The sequence below is a fragment of the Capra hircus genome, chromosome 16 (genome assembly GCF_001704415.2).
Source record: "Capra hircus breed San Clemente chromosome 16, ASM170441v1, whole genome shotgun sequence".
In the NCBI taxonomy this organism is placed as follows: Eukaryota; Metazoa; Chordata; class Mammalia; order Artiodactyla; family Bovidae; genus Capra; species Capra hircus.
This window is the reverse complement of record NC_030823.1, coordinates 56939549-56961194: the sequence shown is the minus strand read 5'-3', so window position 1 is coordinate 56961194 and position 21646 is coordinate 56939549. Positions and strand designations below refer to the sequence as shown.

The window sequence follows — 21646 nt, the reverse complement described above, 5'->3', positions numbered from 1 at the left end:
GGCCCATGCCCAAGGATATTTTTTATTCCTTTTCCATTTGTTAAGGGTATCTAGAAACTTTGTTTTTCTCACATTTTCTTCCAGCTCTATTCTATTTACTGGATTCTGTATAACTAAAGGCTCAACAATTCTTTGAGCTAGCTCTGCTTTTTCTATCAATTATAGCCAGCTCCAAATGATCTTTATATTGCTTATCATAGATAAGATTGGTAACAAAAATGAAACGGAAGAGAAATAGCAAATAAAAGTTCTAATTCCCTGCTTATCTGTATGTAATACACTGACTTTGTTATTTGTCATTCACACAATCTATCTATATATACGTACATACAAAATATTCCCTCTAAACGTATTTCTGCGCCGTTAGTGCTGAGTAATAACACACACGTGCATTTATTCCAGCACACGCTTATCCAGTATAAAAGTCCAATTTTAGTGGGTAAAAACAGACAAGAATGGAACCACCTATATCTACAAAACAACTGGGGGAGAATTTGCATCTAGAGACCCCTCATTACTGGCTCTGAGGAAGCACATTTAAAGGGGTGTGCGCGCGCGCCCTTCCCAAGCCATCAGGAAGATAATGAGGGAGGGAAGATTTTGCATTGGAAAAATGGTTAGGGAAAAAAAAAATGCTGTGCAGGTAGTTAATAGCTAAGAGCGTGCTCCTGCTGGGGGGATGCAAAGGAGGAAGGCGGCAGCACCGGCTGCCCGCTGGGGGCTGACCTGATTCCCCAGAATCTTCAGCTCCCTTCCTCTTTCCTCCGACGTCCTTCCTTCTTTCTTCTCTCCCCACTTCCCCCCAACCTCCCCTCTCGCCTTCCCCAGATAAGCAGCTCCAGGAAACAAAGAGCGCGCGGGCTCTCCTTAGCCCTGCACCAGGCCAGCGGCATCTCTGTCCGGGGGACCCGGGCTTTCCCGGCTCCGCATCCCCTCCCCAACCTCCCCCGCCTCCCGCGCTCGCTCGCTCGCTCGCTCCCTCCCCGCTCGCTGCCTCCCCCACCTTCGCAGCGCTGGGAGGAAGGCGGCCGGGGCTCAAGATGGCTTTAGCCAGGCTCTGCGCCCTGCTCGCCTGCTGCTGGGGGCCGGCGACGGTGCTGGCCACGGCCGCCGGCGACGTGGATCCTTCCAAGGAGTTGGAATGCAAGCTCAAGAGCATCACGGTGTCGGCGCTGCCCTTCCTGCGCGAGAACGACCTGAACATCATGCACAGCCCCTCGGCCTCCGAACCCAAGCTCCTCTTCTCCGTACGCAACGACTTCCCGGGAGAAATGGTCGTGGTGGACGACCTGGAGAACACGGAGCTGCCCTACTTCGTGCTGGGTGAGTCCCGGGGGAGGTCGAGGCGGCCCGAGGCGCTGGCCCGGCGCCCCCAGCCCCCCCACTCTGGCTCGCTCTCCACACCCACTCGCCGACTACCTCCCCTCCCCCACCCTACCTCCCTGGATCCGCCCGGTACCCAGACCATTCTACGAGCCGACCTACAGGCGGGCGCTTCAGTGCACCTGACTTCTCCCCCGAATCCGACCCGGATGCTGGGCCTCCCGCCTCCCCTGCGCTGCCTCGGCCCCCAAGGAACAGGTTGCCCGAGTCCCTCTGAAACCGTCCCCGGCTTTCATTCATAAGCACACGCACCGGAGCACTTCTTTGCTGCTCCCAGCTCAACTCCCAGAAGCCCTTTTCCTGCTCCCAGGCCACAAGCTCAGTTCTTGGTTTCAAGCCCCCTGGACCACCCCCACCTCCCCCACCCCGCCCACAGCATCTCCTGGGGACAGTTAAAAATAGGTATCTAGTGCTCACCTAGCCAGGCCTGTGCAGGGCAGATTGGGTGATTCTCAAGAATTCTCTCAGTGAGAGCTCTTTATCTGTCACTAGGCTGCTGACCCTGGGTTCCATCCCTGGGTTGGGAAGATTCCCCTGGAGGAGGACATGGCAACCCACTCCAGTACTCTTGCCTGGAGAATCCCATGGGCAGAGGAGCCTGGCGGGCTGCAGTCCAGGGGGTCGCAAAGAGTCAGACAGGACTAAGCACACACAGGCTGCTGACACTCTGGCCTTCCTTCGGAACACAAGTTTCTTACACCCTTGGTGTCCAATCTGCCAAGTCCTACCTCCATGCTTTCGTGTAACAGATGCCTCCAAATCTCCCAACTTCTTGAATAAAGAAATCATCCATACTGTGGTCTGTTAACATTGGCATCTTTGTTCTCAAGTTCCGTTAGAGAGAGAGACACAGGCATTCCTGCACAAAGAATGGCTTCCCTGGTCAAGAAGCCCTTCCTTCCTTTGTTTGTTTACATCTCTCTCTTGGTATCCTATTTTAATTTTCTTAGGCCACAAAACTCCTTCAGATACTAGAACTTCTCCATTACTTATAGTCCACTCCTCTTTTTTCACTACTGAGCTGCAAAAGATGCTCTAGTCCTACTTCTGCAGGAAGTAGGACTATCCAAAATTTCCTTCACTTCTCCCCGTGCAGATCCACCTCACCTTGCTGTGCAGGCCAGCCATGCAGTCCATGTCTTTAGTGCTGCTATAAACCACCATCCTTATTTTGCCAAGGAGAGAATTAATAGACAGATACCAGTAAGTTTCTAGATCCAAGGAAAAAATGTGATAATGTCCAGGAACCTGTTCCATCCGTTTGACTGCCCTGCAAACTAAAGTTCACTTTGTAGGGACATGGCTTCTTGATGGCTGTAGGTAGGTTAGAACCACAAATGGAATGGTATCTCACATCCCTTTCATGCTCTTTCCTATGAGACATGAAACATTGAGTAAACCCCCACTCTCCAGTCTATGGAAAAACAATTTCAAAAACTGCCTGGTCCTTTGAAAAGTTGGTTTATAGTTCCTGGAGTACAGCTTGGTAGACCTCATTAAGCCCAACCTATAGTCTTGATGGTGTTTATTTTTGCATTAGAAATGTACTAATAACACAAAAACTGGGGGTTGGCTGGGAATGCTGACATTGTGGATACGCTGTTCATTAAAATGTATGATTGCTGCGTTATTTGGTGGATGTAAATTTTGTGTTGGAAGTCATGCTGATGTGCAAGTACACAATCTGTTTATCATCCAGTGTAAGAACGAGTGTAGGGAATTATATGTTTCTAAAGAGCCTATTTTGGGGCTCTACATGCAGTGTTTACTGTGCATGAGAAGGGACATGTATGGTACATGAAAAAAGGAAGATTGGATGAGCAGATACTCAACGTCCCACTTCCTTTTTTGCAGAATCCCGAAGGCAGGGCCTGAAGCCATGATGTGCCTGCTCAGATCCAATGTGCACAGCAAAAGCCCACATGTTAAAGAATGGGTTTTCTGCACCTCTGTGCAAAGCTGCCCACTGCAGCATCCTGCTGGAGTTGCTATGGTAACCTCCTGCAACTTGGCATTGACACACAGGAGCAGACACACACTCCTATTTCAGGGGCAGATGCATTTGCTAAATGCATCGATTGTCCCCTGCCCTCCCAGTCAGTGGGGGTATGTTCAGAGCCAGAGATATGCTGGTACCTCCCCCTTTGGCTCTGAATTCCCAGGGGAAGTAGGAGTGAATCTCAGCTGGGGCAGTGGGCCAAAGCAGGGGACAAAAGGAGAGGAGTCCAAGTTCACGGAAGTCAAGTGTGGTTGCTTTTGAACTTAATTTTTGTAGTTCTGGATCCTGTCACTCGTGGTCAATAGTAAGGTCTGTAGTGATCTTGATTTATAGAGTTTTTCCTACTCTTATCTCTAGAACCTGGTTTGTTTAATCCACCCCCAGATGAATTTGAATCAGTCAGTTCTGGGAATTTACTGAGCATTTACTTGCTAAGCACTTTTACGTGCTGTTAGGGTATAGAAGTTAAAAAAGGTTCCTACCCTGAGAGCTGAGAGTAATAACACCTGGTTATGTGGTTCTTAAAGGTTCTTGAAGGCTGTAGGAATTCAGAGGAAGACACTTGCATGGCAAGAACAGACTCCATGGAAGATATGGGCTTGACTAGGGGCCTTGATCAGATCCTTCTGTCTGCAGGATCAAGTCCTATCACTTCATTGAGGCATCCGGGGTCTTCTGACCATAGCCTTCTCCAGCCTTTTATCTCTGCAAGCCTGCTCTGGCTCTCGGGACTCTATACATGCTCTTCCCTCTCCTCCACTTGGCAGCCTTCTTCCTTCTATACCCTGCTCACATGTCACCTTTCTATAAAGGCTTCCCTACCCCCACCAAAGTAGTTGGGTTCATTCATCCCTTTTCTGTACTCTTTGCATGAATTGAAAAAAGTGCGCGCGTGTGCGTGCACACACACGCACACACTAACAAAATTAAAGATAGGTTAAATTTGGCTTGGCCTAGAAATGGTGAAGCCATTTGAGGTCATGGAAAGGATGAGCCAAGGATGGTGGCAGGAATGAGTGTGGGACTAGCATGCCTATGGAGTAGTACAGAGATTAGTCTGGTGGTCTGAGAGTATAGACAGCCGTGTCTGGCTCTGAGAGTGGGATGTGGCCCATGGCTTAAAAGCCAGGCAGGGGAGGATTGACTTGACGTAGGAGGCACTGAACGCTGACTTGCAGAGGCTGTCTCAGCCGTCAAAACTGTTGTCAATTTTGCTTGCAGAATAAGTCTGAGGGACAGTGAAGGGGGTGGCATTATCTCCTGTTCTCTGGATTTGCAGTAGGATTTGCAAATTCTGGTGAAAGGGCCATATGTAACTTTCAGATGTGTTTTGTTTGGCTACACATAGTTTTGAATTTGAATGTTCTTAGTCAAGCCACGCCATCTCTAGATTGCCATACTTCCTGGGAATATTGGTTGTACGATGGCTGCACCTCTTTTTTATGGCACCTGTCTGGCGCCTCTTAGGTAATCTAAACCCCTGTTTTCAGAAATGCTATAAACTTTCTATAATATGCAAAATAACTGCAGTTCCTAATTCAAGATATTTAGCTACAGAATTCTTATTATCCTCTCAGGAGACTATAAAATTTTGATGAACTAGCCAATTAAAATTTCATATCTTAACTAAAATCTTGCATCTTCATCTTTCAAAACAGTAGACTTTCCAGCTTTGGAGGCATATCTGATTTTGAGACAACTGGTTAACCTGAAGTATGGCTTCTGTGCTGAAGTGTGGTTTTCTGTGATGTGAACAGAACATATTTATCAGTCTCATTACTGTTTGAAAGGGATGCTCCTCTGTTTCAGACCCAGCTATTGAGTGTGTGTAAAACTTAGTGAAGAAAGCTGTTTCTCTTGTGCCTGGGAGTTTCGCTTTAGCTGTCATGGCTTTTGATTGAAGAAGGTATGCCTCAGGATAAATCAATCAGCCTGCAGAGATGTAGTGAGTTCCTGCATGCAAGGTGCTATTTAAAGTGTCTGGAGCAGGCCAGTATGGTGGTTAAAAGAACAGGCTTTGAAGACAGATATGGTGTCAACTCGGGAGGACTTTCCACTTATTCCATAGTGGAGAAAAAGAAAAGGATGGAGAGGTTAAGTAACTTACTCAAGGTCACATAGCTAATAACTGATGGATCCGTAACTCGAACTCAGGTCAATATGACATTTAAGTCTTTCTCTTAGTTACTATTTCATATGTCTCAAAAGTTTTAAAAATCCATTCTTTTTCATGGTTGAATGAACGGAGCCCTGGCAATGGATAGAGTAGGAAAATATATTCAGTTTGTATACAGGAGTCCTTTGTGGCTTCTATGTAAATACCTTTTGAATATCCTTGTCCATTGAGTGATTTCTCACGTAAGCCTTAATGCTGAAGAGGGTGAACTTCATCAAGAAGTATTTATCTAAGTAGGTATACTTACCTAAGCAGAATCGAGGAATTCCTGCTTCATTCATAGTTTCCAAGTCTGAGTAGTCATGTTGTATGGCATGCAATGGCATCCACAGTCATGTGAACATGGTAGGGTAAGTAGGGATTAAGGGAACACGCTCTGTGCTCTTCTGAGAAAGGCCCAACAGAAATATAAACTGGGGAGCCCAGAGAGTAGGCTCCGCTGTGAAATGGAGCCATCCAGAAGGCACTGTGCCTTCGGCTTCTTGACCAAGGCCACTGAAGTTTGTAGCGGGCGATCTTGTGCTTAGAATTCACCGCCAGAGCTCAGTGATGCTGCTTGAATAGCAGTTACTGAGCTTTTTGATTGGCTTCAAATATAACATCAGACATAGTTTTCTACTTACTTTTGAGCTTTGCCTAATAGGAAGTATCTCACTGTTTTTTCACATATCCGTCCATCTTCCCATTCAAGAAGAAACTTGGAAATTTGTTCCTTTTCCTTCTTTTTGTTCTCTGCTACAATGAGCTGCCTAGGTAAACAGCAAATACATTCATATAGAGTGGCAGCCCCATCTAAAACATGGGAGGGTAACTGGTAGCAATCCTAAGGTAGGGAATTCAGCACTCATATAACTCATACTAGCAGAATGCACTAATTTATGGTATTGAGAGGGTTACTATTTACTGTTTCTCTACAGAACTGTGGGTTTTACATCAAAGGAATTTTGAATGCAAGAGTGATGAATTTTACAATGCTTCAAATGCTCTTCTAGATATACTGAGCTGGTCTGAATTCCAGTTTTTGAAAGAAAAGTAAAATACAAGTTTAATTTCTTTATATATCTTTGAAGGCAAGATTGAGGTCTTGTTTTACAGTATATATATATATATATATATATATTTTATATACATATATTTTATACTTTCTTTTTAAGGAATGTAATCAAACCTAAAGTACAGTAGTTTCTCAGGTTAAGGCCAGTTTACAAGAACAGAACTTGGCACCTTTTCAGCAGGAATATGCCAAGTCTTTATTTCTTCACTTTTATACCAAGTTCAAATACATGTACACAGATAGCAGAAAAAGCTCTATTTTGAGCAAGTTAATTTCCAAGAACAAGTTAAAGCCTATGCTAAATTTTAATATACCAAAACTTGCCATTTATCGTCACTGTTGCTATAAATATTATAAATATAGTTAATATTTTTTAAATCATATACACTGAGAGAAAAAAACAAAGGGCTTCTACTGCTCTCCAAGCTTCTAAGGAACAAAATTCGGAAAAATTAAATTGTTCCTGATGGCAATCTGAATTGACATGATGACTTTCGTAAAACAATTTGGTATATATTACATAGTAAAGTTGAAAATATACATGCTCATGACCCAGCAATTCCAAGTTTTTATTACACAGGGCTTCTTACATGTATTTACAAGAACATTTGTGGTAGCATTGTTGGTAGTAGCAAAACCTGGAAGCAACCCAACATCTGTTAATAGAAGGCTAGACGTATACAAGGTGTATAGTCACTCAATAGTGTATTATCTAGCCACATTTACCAATAATGAGTTGCAGCTACATATACCAACATGGGGAAACCTCACAAATGTATCATTAAGTGAAAATAGCAACTAGCTTAAAAATACAATTTCATTTGTATAAAATTAAAAATAACAACATGTTTAAGTATACATGCACATGTACAATTTGTATGAAAAGCAAGGTGTCAGAAAAACACAGAGGATGGGTGTTACTTCTGGTGAAAAGGTGGATGATGTGAAGGAAGAGGGAAAGAAAAGGGGCTTCAAACATTCTGGCAGTTCTTTTGTAATTAATTTTTATTGGAATATTGTTTATTTACCATGTTGTGTTACTTTTAATTGTGCAGCAAAGTGAGTCAGGTATGCATATACCTATATCCACTCATTTTATATTCTGTGCCCATATAGGTCATTGCAGAGTACTGAATAGAGTTCCCTGTGCTATACAGTAGGTTCTTATTAGTTATCTCTTTTATATCTAGTAGTGTGTACATGTGAGCCCCAGTCTCCCAGTTTATCCCTCCCCATCCCTTTCCCCCTTGGTAACCACAAGTTTGTTGTCTACATCTGTGACTCAGTTTCTATAATTTCTATTTTGTAAATAGGTTCATTTGTACCAGTTTTTAGATTACACATGTAAGCAATATCATGTATTTGTCTTTCTCTGACTTGCTTAACTCAGCATGACAGTCTCTAGGTCCATCATGTCTCTCTGCAAGTGGCATTCTTTCTTTCTTTTTAATGGCTGAGTAATATTCCAGTGTGTGTGTGTGTGTGTGTGTGTGTGTGTGTGTGTGTGTGTGTGTGTGTGTGTGGTGTGGGTACCACACTGTCTTTATCCATTCCTCTGTCTATAGACATTTAAATTTTTCCATGTCTTGGCTCTTATAAATAGTGCCACAGTGAACACTAGGGTGCATGTATCCTTTCGAAATAAGGTTTTCTCCAATATGTGGCAGTTCTCAATTTTTTTTTCCTTTTTGAAAGAAATTTTTATAGCAGTTTTAGATTTAGAGAAAAATTACAAAGACCATACAGAGGTCCCAAATACCCTGCGCACAGCTCCTCCTATTCTTAACATCTTTATTAGTATGATACATTTATTGCAATTAAAGAACCAATATTGACATGTCACTATTAACTAAAGTCTATACTTTATTCAGATTTTCTTAATTTTTACTTAGTTTTTATCTTTAAAAACTAAGTTTCCTTAGTTTTTATCTTCTTTCTGCCCCCAAATCCTGCCTGAATCTTGCATTGAATCATCACATCTCCTTAGGCATCTTTTTACTATAAGAGCTTCTCAGACTCCTTTTTGATGATTTTGGAAGTTTTGGGGAGTATTCCTCAGGTATTTTGTAGAATGTCCCTCCGTTTGTTTGGATTGTCTAATGTTTGGATCTGTCTACCGTTTTCTCATTCTTAGATTCGAACTTTGAGTTTGGGGGAGGAAGCTGTAAAGTGTCATTTTCATTGCATCATGTCAAGGGTACATTTCATCATTATGACCTGTTGACCTTGATCACCTGGCTGAATTTGTCAGTTTTCTCCACTGAGAAGTTGCTTTTCTTTCCCCGTTTCCATGTTGGTCTCTTTGAAGGGAGTTCATTACACATATCCCATACAAAAGAATGGGGAAGTTATGGGTCTACCTTTTTGAAGGCCAAGAATCTATATAAATTATTTTGAATTATTCTAGGAGAGAATTTTCCCTTATGTCTTATTAATGTATTGATTTAATCACTTATTTATATCATATGAACTCATGAATATTTATTTTATACTTTGGATTATAACCCTATACTATTTTATTGATTTTATTGCTCTAATTGTTCGAGCTTTAGCTAATGTGAGCTCTTTCAGTTGCCTTCTGTGTTCCTTTGACATAACCCCATTAATACGTATAGATTTTTGTTGTTTTTGATTTTCAAACACTTTGCTATTTCTGTCACTATAAGCTGCTCCAAGCTCATCTTGTATATTGCTTCCCCATCCCACCAATGTCCATTCCTAGAATCAGCTATTTCTCCAATGAGCCCCAAGTTTGTTCGCTGGAGAAATGATATTAAAAGCCAAGATCTAGGAACTAGGTATACTGATTTATACTGAGTGTTAGTTGCTTCTAGGCCCTCTCTGTTAACAGAATGAAGAAATATATGTGTTACTAAGTCATAGGGATTCCGTGGGGACTCAGACAGTGAAGAATCCACTGGCAATGCAGGAGATCCAGGTTTAATCCCTGGGTTGGGAAGATCCCCTGGAGAAGGTAATGGCTACCCATTCCACTTATTCTTGCCTGGAGAATTCTATGGACAGAGGAGCCTGACTGGCTGCAGTCCATGAGGTTGCAAAGAGTCGGTCATGACTGAGCGACTTAACACTTCCACTTCTCTTTCACTTTACTAAGTCATATGTATACACATACCTATAAATATTTCCATATGTAACCATTTGTGTGTATATTAAGCATAACTTCATACTGATGTCTCCAGCTATAATCCATTATCTAATTATCTAATAACATCTAATATGTGTATCTAATCTGTGGATCATTCTAGCCCCCTTCCCTTGTTTATTCCACTCCAACAGTGAGAAAACCTGGTTCCCACTGTCTTCCATCCATTTATTTAATTGTTCTACTCCACTATACATGTAGGGAAGTATCAGAATTTCACTTATATCCCCATAGGGAAAAACTTTACCAGCTAGAGTACAGCTCCTGTGTACAGTTCCTTTAGTCTTACAGACCCTTTGGTCACTTAGTTACTTAGATCCCTCCCCTACTCCTGCAGAGAAGTTGTTTCATTTATTTATGAAATGGTTCATGTTTTGTCACATTCTGCATTCCATTCTGGGATCACCCCACCTCCTAAATGATTTCTCTTAATTTGTACACAAATTTCTCTTAATTTGTTCTTTTCTCTTAATTTGTAATTTCTTTTCTCTGAACTGTTACTAAAAGTTCTATGGGGTTTTAACAAATATACAGTGTCATATATCCACAATTAGCATACGAAATAGTTTTACTGCCCCACAGAATCCTTCACCTTTCACCTATTCAGCCCTTTCTTCATTACTCCCAAACTCTGGCTACCACTGATCTTTCAGTCTCACTTTGTTTTGCCTCTTCTAGAATGTCTTATAATTGAAATTACACAGTATGTGGCCTTTTCAGACTTGCTCCTTGTACTAAGCATTATGCATTTAAGATTCATTCATATATATTTTTTTATGGCTTGTTAGTTCATTTGTTTTAGTGCTGAATAATATTACATTTGTGGATATGCCACTGTTTGTTTGTCTGCTCACCTAGTGAAAGGCATTTTGGTTGCTTCCAGTTTTTAATGATTAAGAATAATACTGCTATAAATATTGGCAGGTGGTCATCTTGAATGTGGCCGCTGTTTTTGGTTTGTTTTGCTTTTGTAATCTCAATGGAGAGGCTTGAGTTGATTGTACTCCCTAATCCAAAATACATTTTCTCATAGATCTCTGAGGGCCCTCCTCCTGCAGGGGCTCACTTGTCTTTTTGGTTCTCTTTATCCCTGGCAGGCCACAGTCCATAGGGTCACAAAGAGTGGGACACGACTGAACACACATACACAACAGATCCCTACTTCCAATTTACAGCTACTCTTTCTCACAGGCCAGCATTCTAATTTTTTTAATGCGTATCTTTTGTTAAATTTGTTCTTGTGAAATGTGAATAGTTTTGTGTTGTGTGGTCATGTAGTTTTAATTTAACTAAATGGTGATGTGATAGAATGACATGCTGATTCTTACTCTGTTCAGTCGACTCTATATTTTAAGATCCACTCATGTTACTGTGTGTGAATACAGCCCAACACTCTACTTTGTAACTAAATTTCTGCAATAATGATAATGTTCTATACCTGCCTTATTCAATATGGTAGTCCGTAGCCTGCTAAGGAACCAATTTTTCTTAAAAAATTAAGTAATTAGTGTTTAAATAACCTTATGATAGGCTGCTGCTGCTAAGTCGCTTCAGTCATGTCCGACTCTGTGCGACCCCATAGACGGCAGCCTACCAGGCTCCGCCGTCCCTGGGATTCTCCAGGCAAGAACACTGGAGTGTGTTGCCATTTCCTTCTCCAACGCATGCAAGTGAAAAGTGAAAGTGAAGTCGCTCAGTCGTTAGCGACCCCATGGACTGCAGCCCACCAGGCTCCTCCAGCCATGGGATTTTCCAGGCAAGAGTACTGGAGTGGGGTGCCACTGACCATCATATTGAAAGTGCATATATAGAACATTTCCATCATTGCAGAAAGGCTAATTGGACAGCATAGGTCTAGCGATCCATGATGGCCATCCACCAGATTTTACCAGTCCATTCAGTGCTGTATGTCCAGACTGCCTCCAACTTCTCATCACTATAAATAATGCTGCAGTAGCCATTTCTATGCACATTTCCTCGGAGATCATTGTGAAATTTCTCTGGGATATACAGCAGGAGTGGCATTGCTGGCTCTTGAAGATTATATACACTTAATTTGACTAAGTGCTGTCAGACTGTGCTCAGAACGGCTGCCCCACTGTATATTCTCATCAGTAGTGTTTGAGAGTTCCTACATCCCCGTACTCCTGCCAACACTTGGCATTGTCCAGTGTTCTAATTTTTGTCAATCTACTAAGTATAAAGTGATATGTCATTATTATTTCACTTTGCATTTTTAGCAGCACTTTAAAATCCTGAGGCACTTATCTCTTTGATCATAATATGGATTATAGAGAAATTGTTTTCTCAAGTGGATGCATATGTATGTCTTCTTATATCACCTATGTTTTTGTTTAGTTGGCTGGTTTTCCAGAAGCTTTTGAATTTTATGTAATTTAATGATTATTTATTTTTGGCTTCTACACCTTAAGTCTTAGGGGAAGTTTATCAAGTGGTCAAAGTATTGGCGCTTCAGCTTCATCAGTCCTTCTGATAAGTATTCGAGGTTGATTTTATTTAGGATTGACTGGTTTGATCTCCTTGGTGTTCAAGGGACTCTCAAGTCTTCTCCAGTACTACAGTTCAAATGCATCAATTTTTTGGTAATCTGCTTTTTTATGGTCAAACTCAATCTGTACATAACTACTGGAAAGTCCATAGCTTTGAATATATATATATTCAAAGTGTGTGTGTGTGTTTGTGTATTTTTCAACAATTATGTTTGTATATCTGAAAGCTACTAATGTTTGTGTTAATTTTCAACCCCCATTACATTACTAAATCTCTAATCATAGTAGTGTTTCAGTTGCTTCTTCTGAATATTTTAGCTTCATAGACATATCATACGCAAATACTGATAATTTTATATCCTTTCCTTCAGTTTCTTTACCTCTAATTTCATTCTGTTATCTAATTGCACTGGTTGTAACTCCAATATAAGGTTGAAAAAGAATGTGATAATGTGAATTCTTGTCTTTTCCTGATGTTAATGGTAACAGCACTGCTGTCTCGCAATTATGTTAATGGCTTTTGGATTAAGGTAAGTAAAAATTACCATATTAAGAGAGAATTAAGTGTTTTTTCCCTATTGATAATTTTTTTAAAAAAAGTTGTATTTTCTGTATCTAGAGAGATAATCATATTATTTTTCTCCTTAGATTTATTAAAAGGATACATTATATAAATAAACTTTCTAATACTGACCTATCTTTGCATTCATGAAATAATTCTTCCTTGGTAAATGATGCATTATCCCTTTAATGTGCTGTTGGATTCTGTTTGCTTATATTTTATTATGAGTATTTGGCCACCTTATGCAAAGAACTGACTCATTGGAAAAGACCATGATGCTGGGAAAGATTGAAGGCGGGAGGAGAAGGGGATGACAGAGGATGAGATGGTTGGATGGCATCACCGACTCAATGGACATGAGTTTGAGTAAGCTCTGGGAATTGGTGATGGTTAGGGAAGCCTGGCATGCTGCAGTCCATAGGGTCAAAAAGAATCAGCCACAACTGAGCAACTGAACTGAACTGATTTGTGTCAGTATTCCTAAGTGAGATAGGTTTTCTTGTCTTTGTGTGTATAACCTTTTTCAGGATTGGTCATCAATTTTATGATGGGTTTCCCTGGTGGCTCAGATGGTAAAGAGTATGCCCAAATCTGAGAGACATGAGCTTGATCCCTGGATTGGGGAGATCTCCTGGAGAAAGAAATGGCAACCCACTCCAGTAGTCTTGCTTGGAAAATCCCATGGATGGAGGAGCCTGGTGGGATACATTCAGGTGGATCCATACTTTGGATGGATGGTGGATACATACTTTGTGACCACGGAGTCACAAAGATTTGGATGCGACTGAGTAACTAATAGACACATCAATTTTATATTTGATATATTTACACTTTTCATAAAAATAATTTTCAAATTTCCCATCTTTGTTTGCTCTAGAATAATTTAAACAGCATTGAAATTATCTATGGAATTTGTAATCTTAATCACTTTGTAATCTTACCACAAAATATGGTGTGTGTAATGAATGAATCAAGAACTGACTACTTTGTTAGTAAATAATGAACAACTATATCAGACAGAATAATAGGGAACTCCTTCTAGAGACAATGCTCTAAGTTGAGATTCAGAGAATGGTGGGAGTTAGTCTGCTGACTGGGTATTCTGAGTTTGGAAAAGAAATTACGAGCCCTAGAAAACAGAAAGGCTGAAGTGCCAATACTTTGGCCACCTGATGTGAAGAGCCTACTCATTGGAAAAGACCCTGATGCTGGGAAAGATTGAAGGCAGGAGGAGAAGGGGGCGACAGAGGATGAGATGGTTGGATGGCATCATTGACTCAATGGACATGAGTTTGAGCAAACTGGGAGATGTTGAAGGACAGGAAAGCCTGGTGTGCTACAGTCCATAAGGTTGCAAAGATGCAACTGAGCAACTGAACAACAAAACCGAAGTGGGTGAAAGGAAGTACAGGGTCACATTTGGCACTTAGGTCATTGTTGAGAATCTTTGATTGAAGGGCTATGAAGCTGAGCATGTAAACCAAAGAAGTATCCAGTGAATTCTTTTACTCTTGCCAGTTCCTAGGCAGTTTTTATAATTCTAGGTAGTGAGGGAATACTCACAGTAAATCCACATATATAGCTCCATGAGGCACCATTCCCACTGAAATTTACGTCCACGCAGCATCACCTGGAGTTGTGCAAAGTCTATGTACCTTTAGTGGCCTTGACTGATGACAACAGATTGTCCTGTTCTCCCCTAGATATCTACTTTTCCCCAGTTATGAATTCTGAGGATTAAAATGCTCTTACTTATTTTCCTCCATCATAATCTGTCCTGTGCCTTGACCTTATTCTCCTTCCCACATCCCTTCTCCTTTCCTTTCCAGTGTCCTCTAGATGACTCTTTCCAGTAGCACTAATCAGGGATATAACCTAAAAGGGTGCAATGACAAACAGTGGCAATTTTATCAAAAAGTGGATACTTCCTGGATAGTTTCTCAGAATATTCCCCAAGCACATGGGAGGAATGGCCATTTCCTACTTTGTTCACTGATGCCTCTGTATAGCCTTAGGACCACTTTTGGTCCAGAGTCTATTGTGTATAGATTTTAAGTGCAGTTTCTTTGAAAGTAAGTGTGTGCTCAGTTGCAGCTGATTCTTTGCTACCTTATAAACTGGAGCCCACCAGGCTCCTCTATCCATGGGATTTTTCAGGCAAGAATACTGGAGTGGACTGCCATTTCCTTCTCCAAGGGATCTTTTGGACCCAGGGATTGAACTTGCATCTCCTGAGTCTCCTGCATTGGCAGACAAATTCTTTACCACCGATTCTTTACCAGGTGCCACCTGGGAAGCCCCTGGAAAGTGAGTCTATAGCTTAAATCAGATTTTAAAGGGGGTACTGTAAGTAGGGAAGGAGTTAACCTTCTGGAACAAAGAGACCTTACAAACAGGACTTAAGGAAGAAAAGTTTACTGTCAGATGATGACAGTTCCAAGGTGAGTGGGAAAGGGCAGCTCCCCTCCCTGCAGTTGTGCAGAAATCCAGAATCCTTTCCTCTTGTTGCTCTTTAAATCCCCAGGTCTTTATCTTTTCTATATATGAAAGCAGGCTCACCAGCTTGTGTGTTTTAGCTCACACAAAGGAGGAGGGCATGAGTTCAGAGTAACAGTTTTCTTAGTGTATTTTTTTTTAATTTAAGCAAATGAAGCAAAAACTACACATATCTAGCCTTTTCCCATGTCATTGTTTACATGAATCAAATCTTGGGAAATGATGCTGGAAAGTGTGGTCTTAGGTGGGTGGTTCTGTGCTTGAGTTAAATGAGAGAGAGAAGTTAAATGAGAGAGGGAGAGAGAGAAGAAGAAGGAGGGGGGAAGGGAAGGAGGAGAAGCAGGGGTGAGGAGGGAAGGGAAGGCAAGACAAGGCAAAGATTTTGTGGGAAAAAAAGCAGTCTTTGGCAAAAGGATCTCAAGAACAGTTAACTACCATCCTTCTAGACCCATACAATTCCACGCTGCTTTCAGGAAGCACCTCCTTTTTGAAAGGACACATCTTCAGGTTCATCACTGTCTGCCCCTCCTAGTTGTCTCCACTTATCAGCTTCCTAGACTTCCACCACTGGTTTCGCCCCCTCTGGTTTTGCTCTCTTTACCCAAGAACATGTCATTAACCATGTAGACCCAGGTCAACAAACCTATTCTTAGAGGGCAAGTCAGTAAATATTTTGGGTTTTTCAGGCCATGTAGTCTCCACTGCAACTACTCAAATTTATCTTTGTAGGAGAGAAGCAGCCACAGACAATATGTAAATAAGTGGACGTGGCTGTGTTCCACGAAAATTTTATTTTTAAAAGTAAGCAAGGAACTCCCAGACCATAGTTTATCAACGCTTGATGTGGACAGTGCATCAATATCCTGTTTTATAATTCCTTGACTCCTACAACTCCACTGACCATCAAAACGCCCACTGTATTCACCCATGACAATGGTCACAACCCCTCGTCCCCAGAACTCAACTCTGAAACCGGTCCTGTTCAGACCGCGGCATCTTCTTTTCAGCTCTCATGCACTCCTTTTCCCTACGACTGACCTTTCCTCTTTGAAATTCACCATTGCATTGATCTTTTTATTTTCTCCACGTCTGTTAGCATGTTTCTGGCATCTCCTCCTCTTCCTGAAGTACCTTTTGATCAGAACCCTCAATTTCAGTGTTTCTCGTTCTGTACCATCTACCAGTTAAATGTCCATATGTGGATCAGTTCCCCTGATCCACATGCTTCACTTCTGCCCCCGCACTGAGCGCTGAGATCTCTGTATAAATATTCCCATTTGCATGGATTTGTGGTGCTATAAATATCTAGTTTCTAATCTAGTTTGGTTCTAAACATTGCTTACTTTTTATCGTCCTTGATAGACTTCTTTCATTGCCCTCAGTGACTATTTCAAACCTTTAATAACATAGTTAAGCTCCCAACTTAATATATACATCTTTGTACTTAGCATAAGACCTCGCCTCATGCTTTACCTAAAAAAATTCAGGCTATCAGACATAATCTCTGTACACCTCAACTCTCAAATGTGTAGACCTACTTCCATATTCATTCTTAGTTTCTCATCTCCAACTTCCAGAATTTTCTGATCAGCTGTTAAGTACCAGTCATGATACTAAGTTCTCAGGATGCAAGGAGAGATGAAAAAGACACAATCCTGTCCTTATAGAACCTAGAAGTCTGCCTCTTCTGGGGCCTCACTGTATTTTTCATTGGTCGCTTATAGCTTTTTACTTTTTCTTTCTCCTTTTTCCTCGAGCTTTCCCTCCAGCCTATCAAAATATTCATATCTCTCCTATCTTAAAAAAATCACCCATTTACTTGTATACCCTCTTAGTGAGTACCTTGTCAGTCTCTCCCTGATCACAATGGCTTTTGGCTTCTTGTCTGCTTCATTGCATTGAAGTTGCCATTGGCCGCTAACGTTTAATCCAAGGAATACTCTGCTGTTCTCATCTTGACGGCCCACTGTTGCATTTGCCACTGTTGATCTTCAATGAAATTGTCTCCTCCTTTCCATGGATACTGTACAAGCTCCTTACAGGTAGGAAGGTGCCTTGTAAAACTTAAAGAAAGCCTGTGAAGCCTGGGGATAAAAGTAGACAGCGTTTTTCCAAAATCAGCTGGTGGTAACTTCAAAAGCCTTTTTATTTCCCAGCTTGCAATACTGTAAGAACGCCTAGAATTTGCTGGAGATGCTCAGGATTCTTAGCAAGGCATGCAAAGTACTCCTTGATCTGGTTCCTCTATCACTAGCACCATCTCAAATTAACCTCATATTAATTTAGAACTTTTCCATTGCAAGTAAGAGAAGACTGAAATTGATGTAAATGATAAAAAGGATCCATAGACTTAGGACAGTAAAAGTGGCCACCAGGCTTACTTCTTTCAGGGCTCCAGGTGTGTGTCTTTGCAGTTCTGTGGGCTCTGGCCTTCTGGCTAGATACGTCCTTAGACCGTGGTTAGAGAATGCAGCAGTTCTGGGCATCACATTCATATGGAAAAGTATGGAAATATGTCTGGAGGAAGAGTCAGGGTTGCTCCTGAGAGTTCTTTCATAAGAGGGAGAAGGCTGCTGTCTCCTGACACCCCCTGCAAGCCTCTCCTTGCAATTCTTTGGCATGAGTTGACTCAGACCTGCCCAGCCCTGGACCAATCTCCTGTATCAAGACGGGAGCAATAAACCAGTCAATGACAGCTAATCAGGGCCCATTCCTGGAGCTGGAATCAAAATTCTAGACTGGATGGGGAGAAGGAAATTGAGGAGGACACCTCAAAGTCACCTCAACAACTCTACTTCCTTCTTTGGGAATGGTGACCTATTTTTATCTCTTTAAAATTTCCCCCTAATTCTTTTCAGTATTCTGTATACATCTGAGATACCACCTCCTCTTCTGAGGGTTCTTTGCTCTTTTTTTTTCAAACTTTTTATTTTGGGGTTTAGCTGATTAACAGCATTGTCATAGTTTCAGGTGAACAGTGAAGGGGCTGAGTCATACATATACATGCATCCATTCTCCCCCAAACTCCCCTCCCATGCAGACTGCCACGTAACACTGAGCAGAATTCCCTGTGCTATATAATAGGTCCTTGTTGACTATCCGTTTTCAATATAGCAGTGTGTACCTATCCATTCCAAACTCCCTAACTATACCTTCCTCACATCCTTACTCCCAGCAATCATAACTTCCAAGTTTATTTCTGTAAATAAGCTCATTTGTATCATTTCCTTTTAGATTCCACATATAAGGGATGCCATACAATATTTCTCCTTCTCTGTCTGACTTACTTCACTCAGTATGATAATCTCTAGTTCCATCCATGTTGCTGTAAATGACAGTATTTCATTCTTTTAAATTCTTTGCCCTTTTCCTGTATTCTCACATGCATACCTATAATACACTATTATTCTAAACTACTTTCTTCCCTGTTTGCTTATCCCGTGATATGATAAGCTCCTTAAAGGCAGACAACTTCTTATTCAGCTCAGTATCCTCGGCTTCTAGCCCACTGCTAGTTTGGCATGGAATATGTCCTTTATGAATGTGTGTTGAACTTGGTTCCCCTGAACTTCATGGGCTAATTCCTGTGGAGCCTTCAAGTCCAGCTCAGTGGTTCTCAAAGTGTTCCACAGATCTTCCCATGGATTGATGAGGTCCTTTCCAGAGGCTTTTTGAAGTGGAAACTACTTTCCTCATAATATAAAGATATTATTTGTCTTTTCCAGTGAGTGATGATGGTACATAAAGAGTGTTGGGAAAAACTGCAAACCGCAGACGCTTTAACAGGAATCGATTCATTGACACCAAACCATGCTAGCTGTCACTGCACTTGTCACCACACATATAGTTTATTTTTTTTTTTTAATCTGGTTTTGCTGGGGGTATCCTAGATGGAGCTATTTATGAAACAGTGACTCTTGAGTACATATCCTGTTAATATTCTAACTTGAAAATGGGAAGTATGAATACAGCACTTATGCTCCAAGCTGAAGCGTGATTGTTTTGAGTTGGAAGCTAAACTATTTCCCTTTGTCTTGTACCACAATTTTTGCCTGAAAGAACAGGAAAGCTATATTTATTCAGAGTTGGGTCCTTGTAATAGAAATTGTAGTAGATATTTGGCTGCCATTTTCTTGAAAATGAACAAAGTGTGCTTGGAAAATGACTGACAATATTTGTAGCTAATGGTAAAGTCCAAGCTTTCAAGAGAAAAAAATATTTTAAAAACACTCGTAAATGCCACAGTGAACTTGACAGCTTTCCAATACTTATAGACTTTTCTCTGGAGACCAGCACTGCTATTAAGAATGAGAGTTTTTGAAATTGTGTAATGAAATGTGCCAACAGTTGGAAGATCTGTGTAAATCCATTAGCCAATATTTTCGAAATGACCAGTGCCTAATGTTTCAAAACCATGAATGAGTAAAAACAGTATGTTCCGATTTCAGCATGGGATGAATGAGTTTTGCTGAAGCATGAGTACAATGTTGAATGTATGGTTTCTATTTCCAAACTGCAGCACACCTTGAAGATAGTATATAGAGTTTTAGTAATATTTTACTGAGTTTTGGTATAGTATCAGAAACTGTCCACAATCTTTTAAAGTGGCTATGAAAATACTCCTCCCTTTTCTAACTTTGTCTCTGTGTGGGTAAGATTTTCTTCATATACTTTAGCCAAAATAATATGCCGTGGTGCATTTAATGCAGAAGTATAGATGGCAAGCCTCTTTTATTAAGCTTGATGGCTTAAAAAGTTGCAAAAAAAAGTATGACAGTGTCACTCCTCTCACTGTTCCTTTTATCACAAGCAATATTTTTTTCATAAAATATATTGTTTATGTTAACATGTCGTGAGTTTCTTATTTTCAAATGAACTAATAAATACTCAAGACATTTTTCAGACTGGCTTCAAATATGGTAAACACTGATAGATTTAACCCACTAAACAGAAAGCTTTTTGTTGTTCTCAATAATTTTTAAGAATGAAAAGGGTTGCTGAGACAAGATGTTTGAGAACCATTGATCTACCTCACAGGGCACCTCAACTGGAAACTGACCCTGGCATCCTAGGGAGAATTAATTACCTTTCATGTGAGTGGGACAGTGCTTGGTTTACGATTTGTGTTATACTTCTGTTCCCGTCCTTCCTATGGAGTAACATATTCGTTTGTACGCCTGTTTTTTCTAGCCTGTGAGCCTAGTGCTGGTACATGTCGATACTTTAGTGCTTGATGAATGAATGAAAGAAGTTTCCTGGTCTCCCCCTTCTACTCCAGCTGTTTGTTACTGAATTTCAAAGAGTATTCTGTGGTTCCTTGGGAGGGCAGAGCTGTACACACATTATGCATGCGTGCTCTGTTGTGTCCAACTCTTTGCAGTCCTACGGACTGTAGCCTCCAGGCTCCTCTGTCCATGGGATTATCCAGGGACCACTACTGAAGTGGGTTGCTATTGCCTTCCCCAGACACACAGTATAACTCCGACCAATTAGAGGTGCTATGCTTGGCCCCTGTGCCCTTCAGCCATGCAGGGAGTTTCTAGAGATCAGAAAGGAAAAGTGGTCAGGGGACATATGTATACTAACGGCTGATTCACATTGTTGTATGACAGAAACCAACACAACATTGTACATTACCCTCCAAATTAAAAAAAGAAAAAAAAGAATCTCTGAATCATGGTGCCTCAATTGCTTTCAAAGGTGCATTTGTTTAGTCACTTTCTTTGGAGTTTTGGATGTACAGTGAGCCTGGAAGATACACTGTTATATTACCTACAGGTCACAGGGGAGGCTGATTGAGAGACTATGACATTTAAAGCAATTTAGGCTTATTTCCCAGGGGTCTTGAGACTAAATGCAAGGGGCATGGTTATTGTTTTAGAGTCACATGGAAGAGTTCAAGCCACTTTAAGACACAGACTCTAAATCCAAGGTGTTTTCAACTTCATTTGCCACCAGAGAAATAGCTGAAAGTTGATTTCAGATTAAAGCAATCTAGTGAACAGTCCAGATTTCTTAAATCTTGGTCCTGGACTACTCAATCCTGGGGATTAGATACTTGGAGACTCAGAGAGGTGGGGATTTAAGGCATTCTGAAAGATTCTAGATCAGAGCTTCACAAACTTTTCCATGGCAGGAGATCTCTAAAAATGATGATTCATGTCTTCTCATGGCTACAGGTGATGGCTTAGGGACTGTGGCTTATACTAGACCCCATCAGTTACCCTAAGGGTTACAGCTGAACATCACAGCACATCTGTAATCCATGTGTAGCATGCCAATATGATATGAAGGCTTCACAGG

General features: G+C 41.1%; 1 protein-coding gene across 2 annotated transcripts in view; it reads left to right on the top strand.

Annotated features, from left to right (window-relative positions):
• The window catches only part of ASTN1 (astrotactin 1), a 359173-nt gene continuing 338278 nt past the window's right edge, over positions 752-21646 (top strand). Inside the window, exon 1 of one of the 2 annotated variants that reach the window (XM_018060633.1) lies at positions 752-1323. In XM_018060633.1, the coding sequence (XP_017916122.1) occupies positions 1041-1323 (283 nt within the window). In that variant the 5' untranslated portion in view covers positions 752-1040. The remainder of the gene's footprint in view (positions 1324-21646) is intronic. The other variant, XM_018060632.1, reaches the window with a different exon arrangement.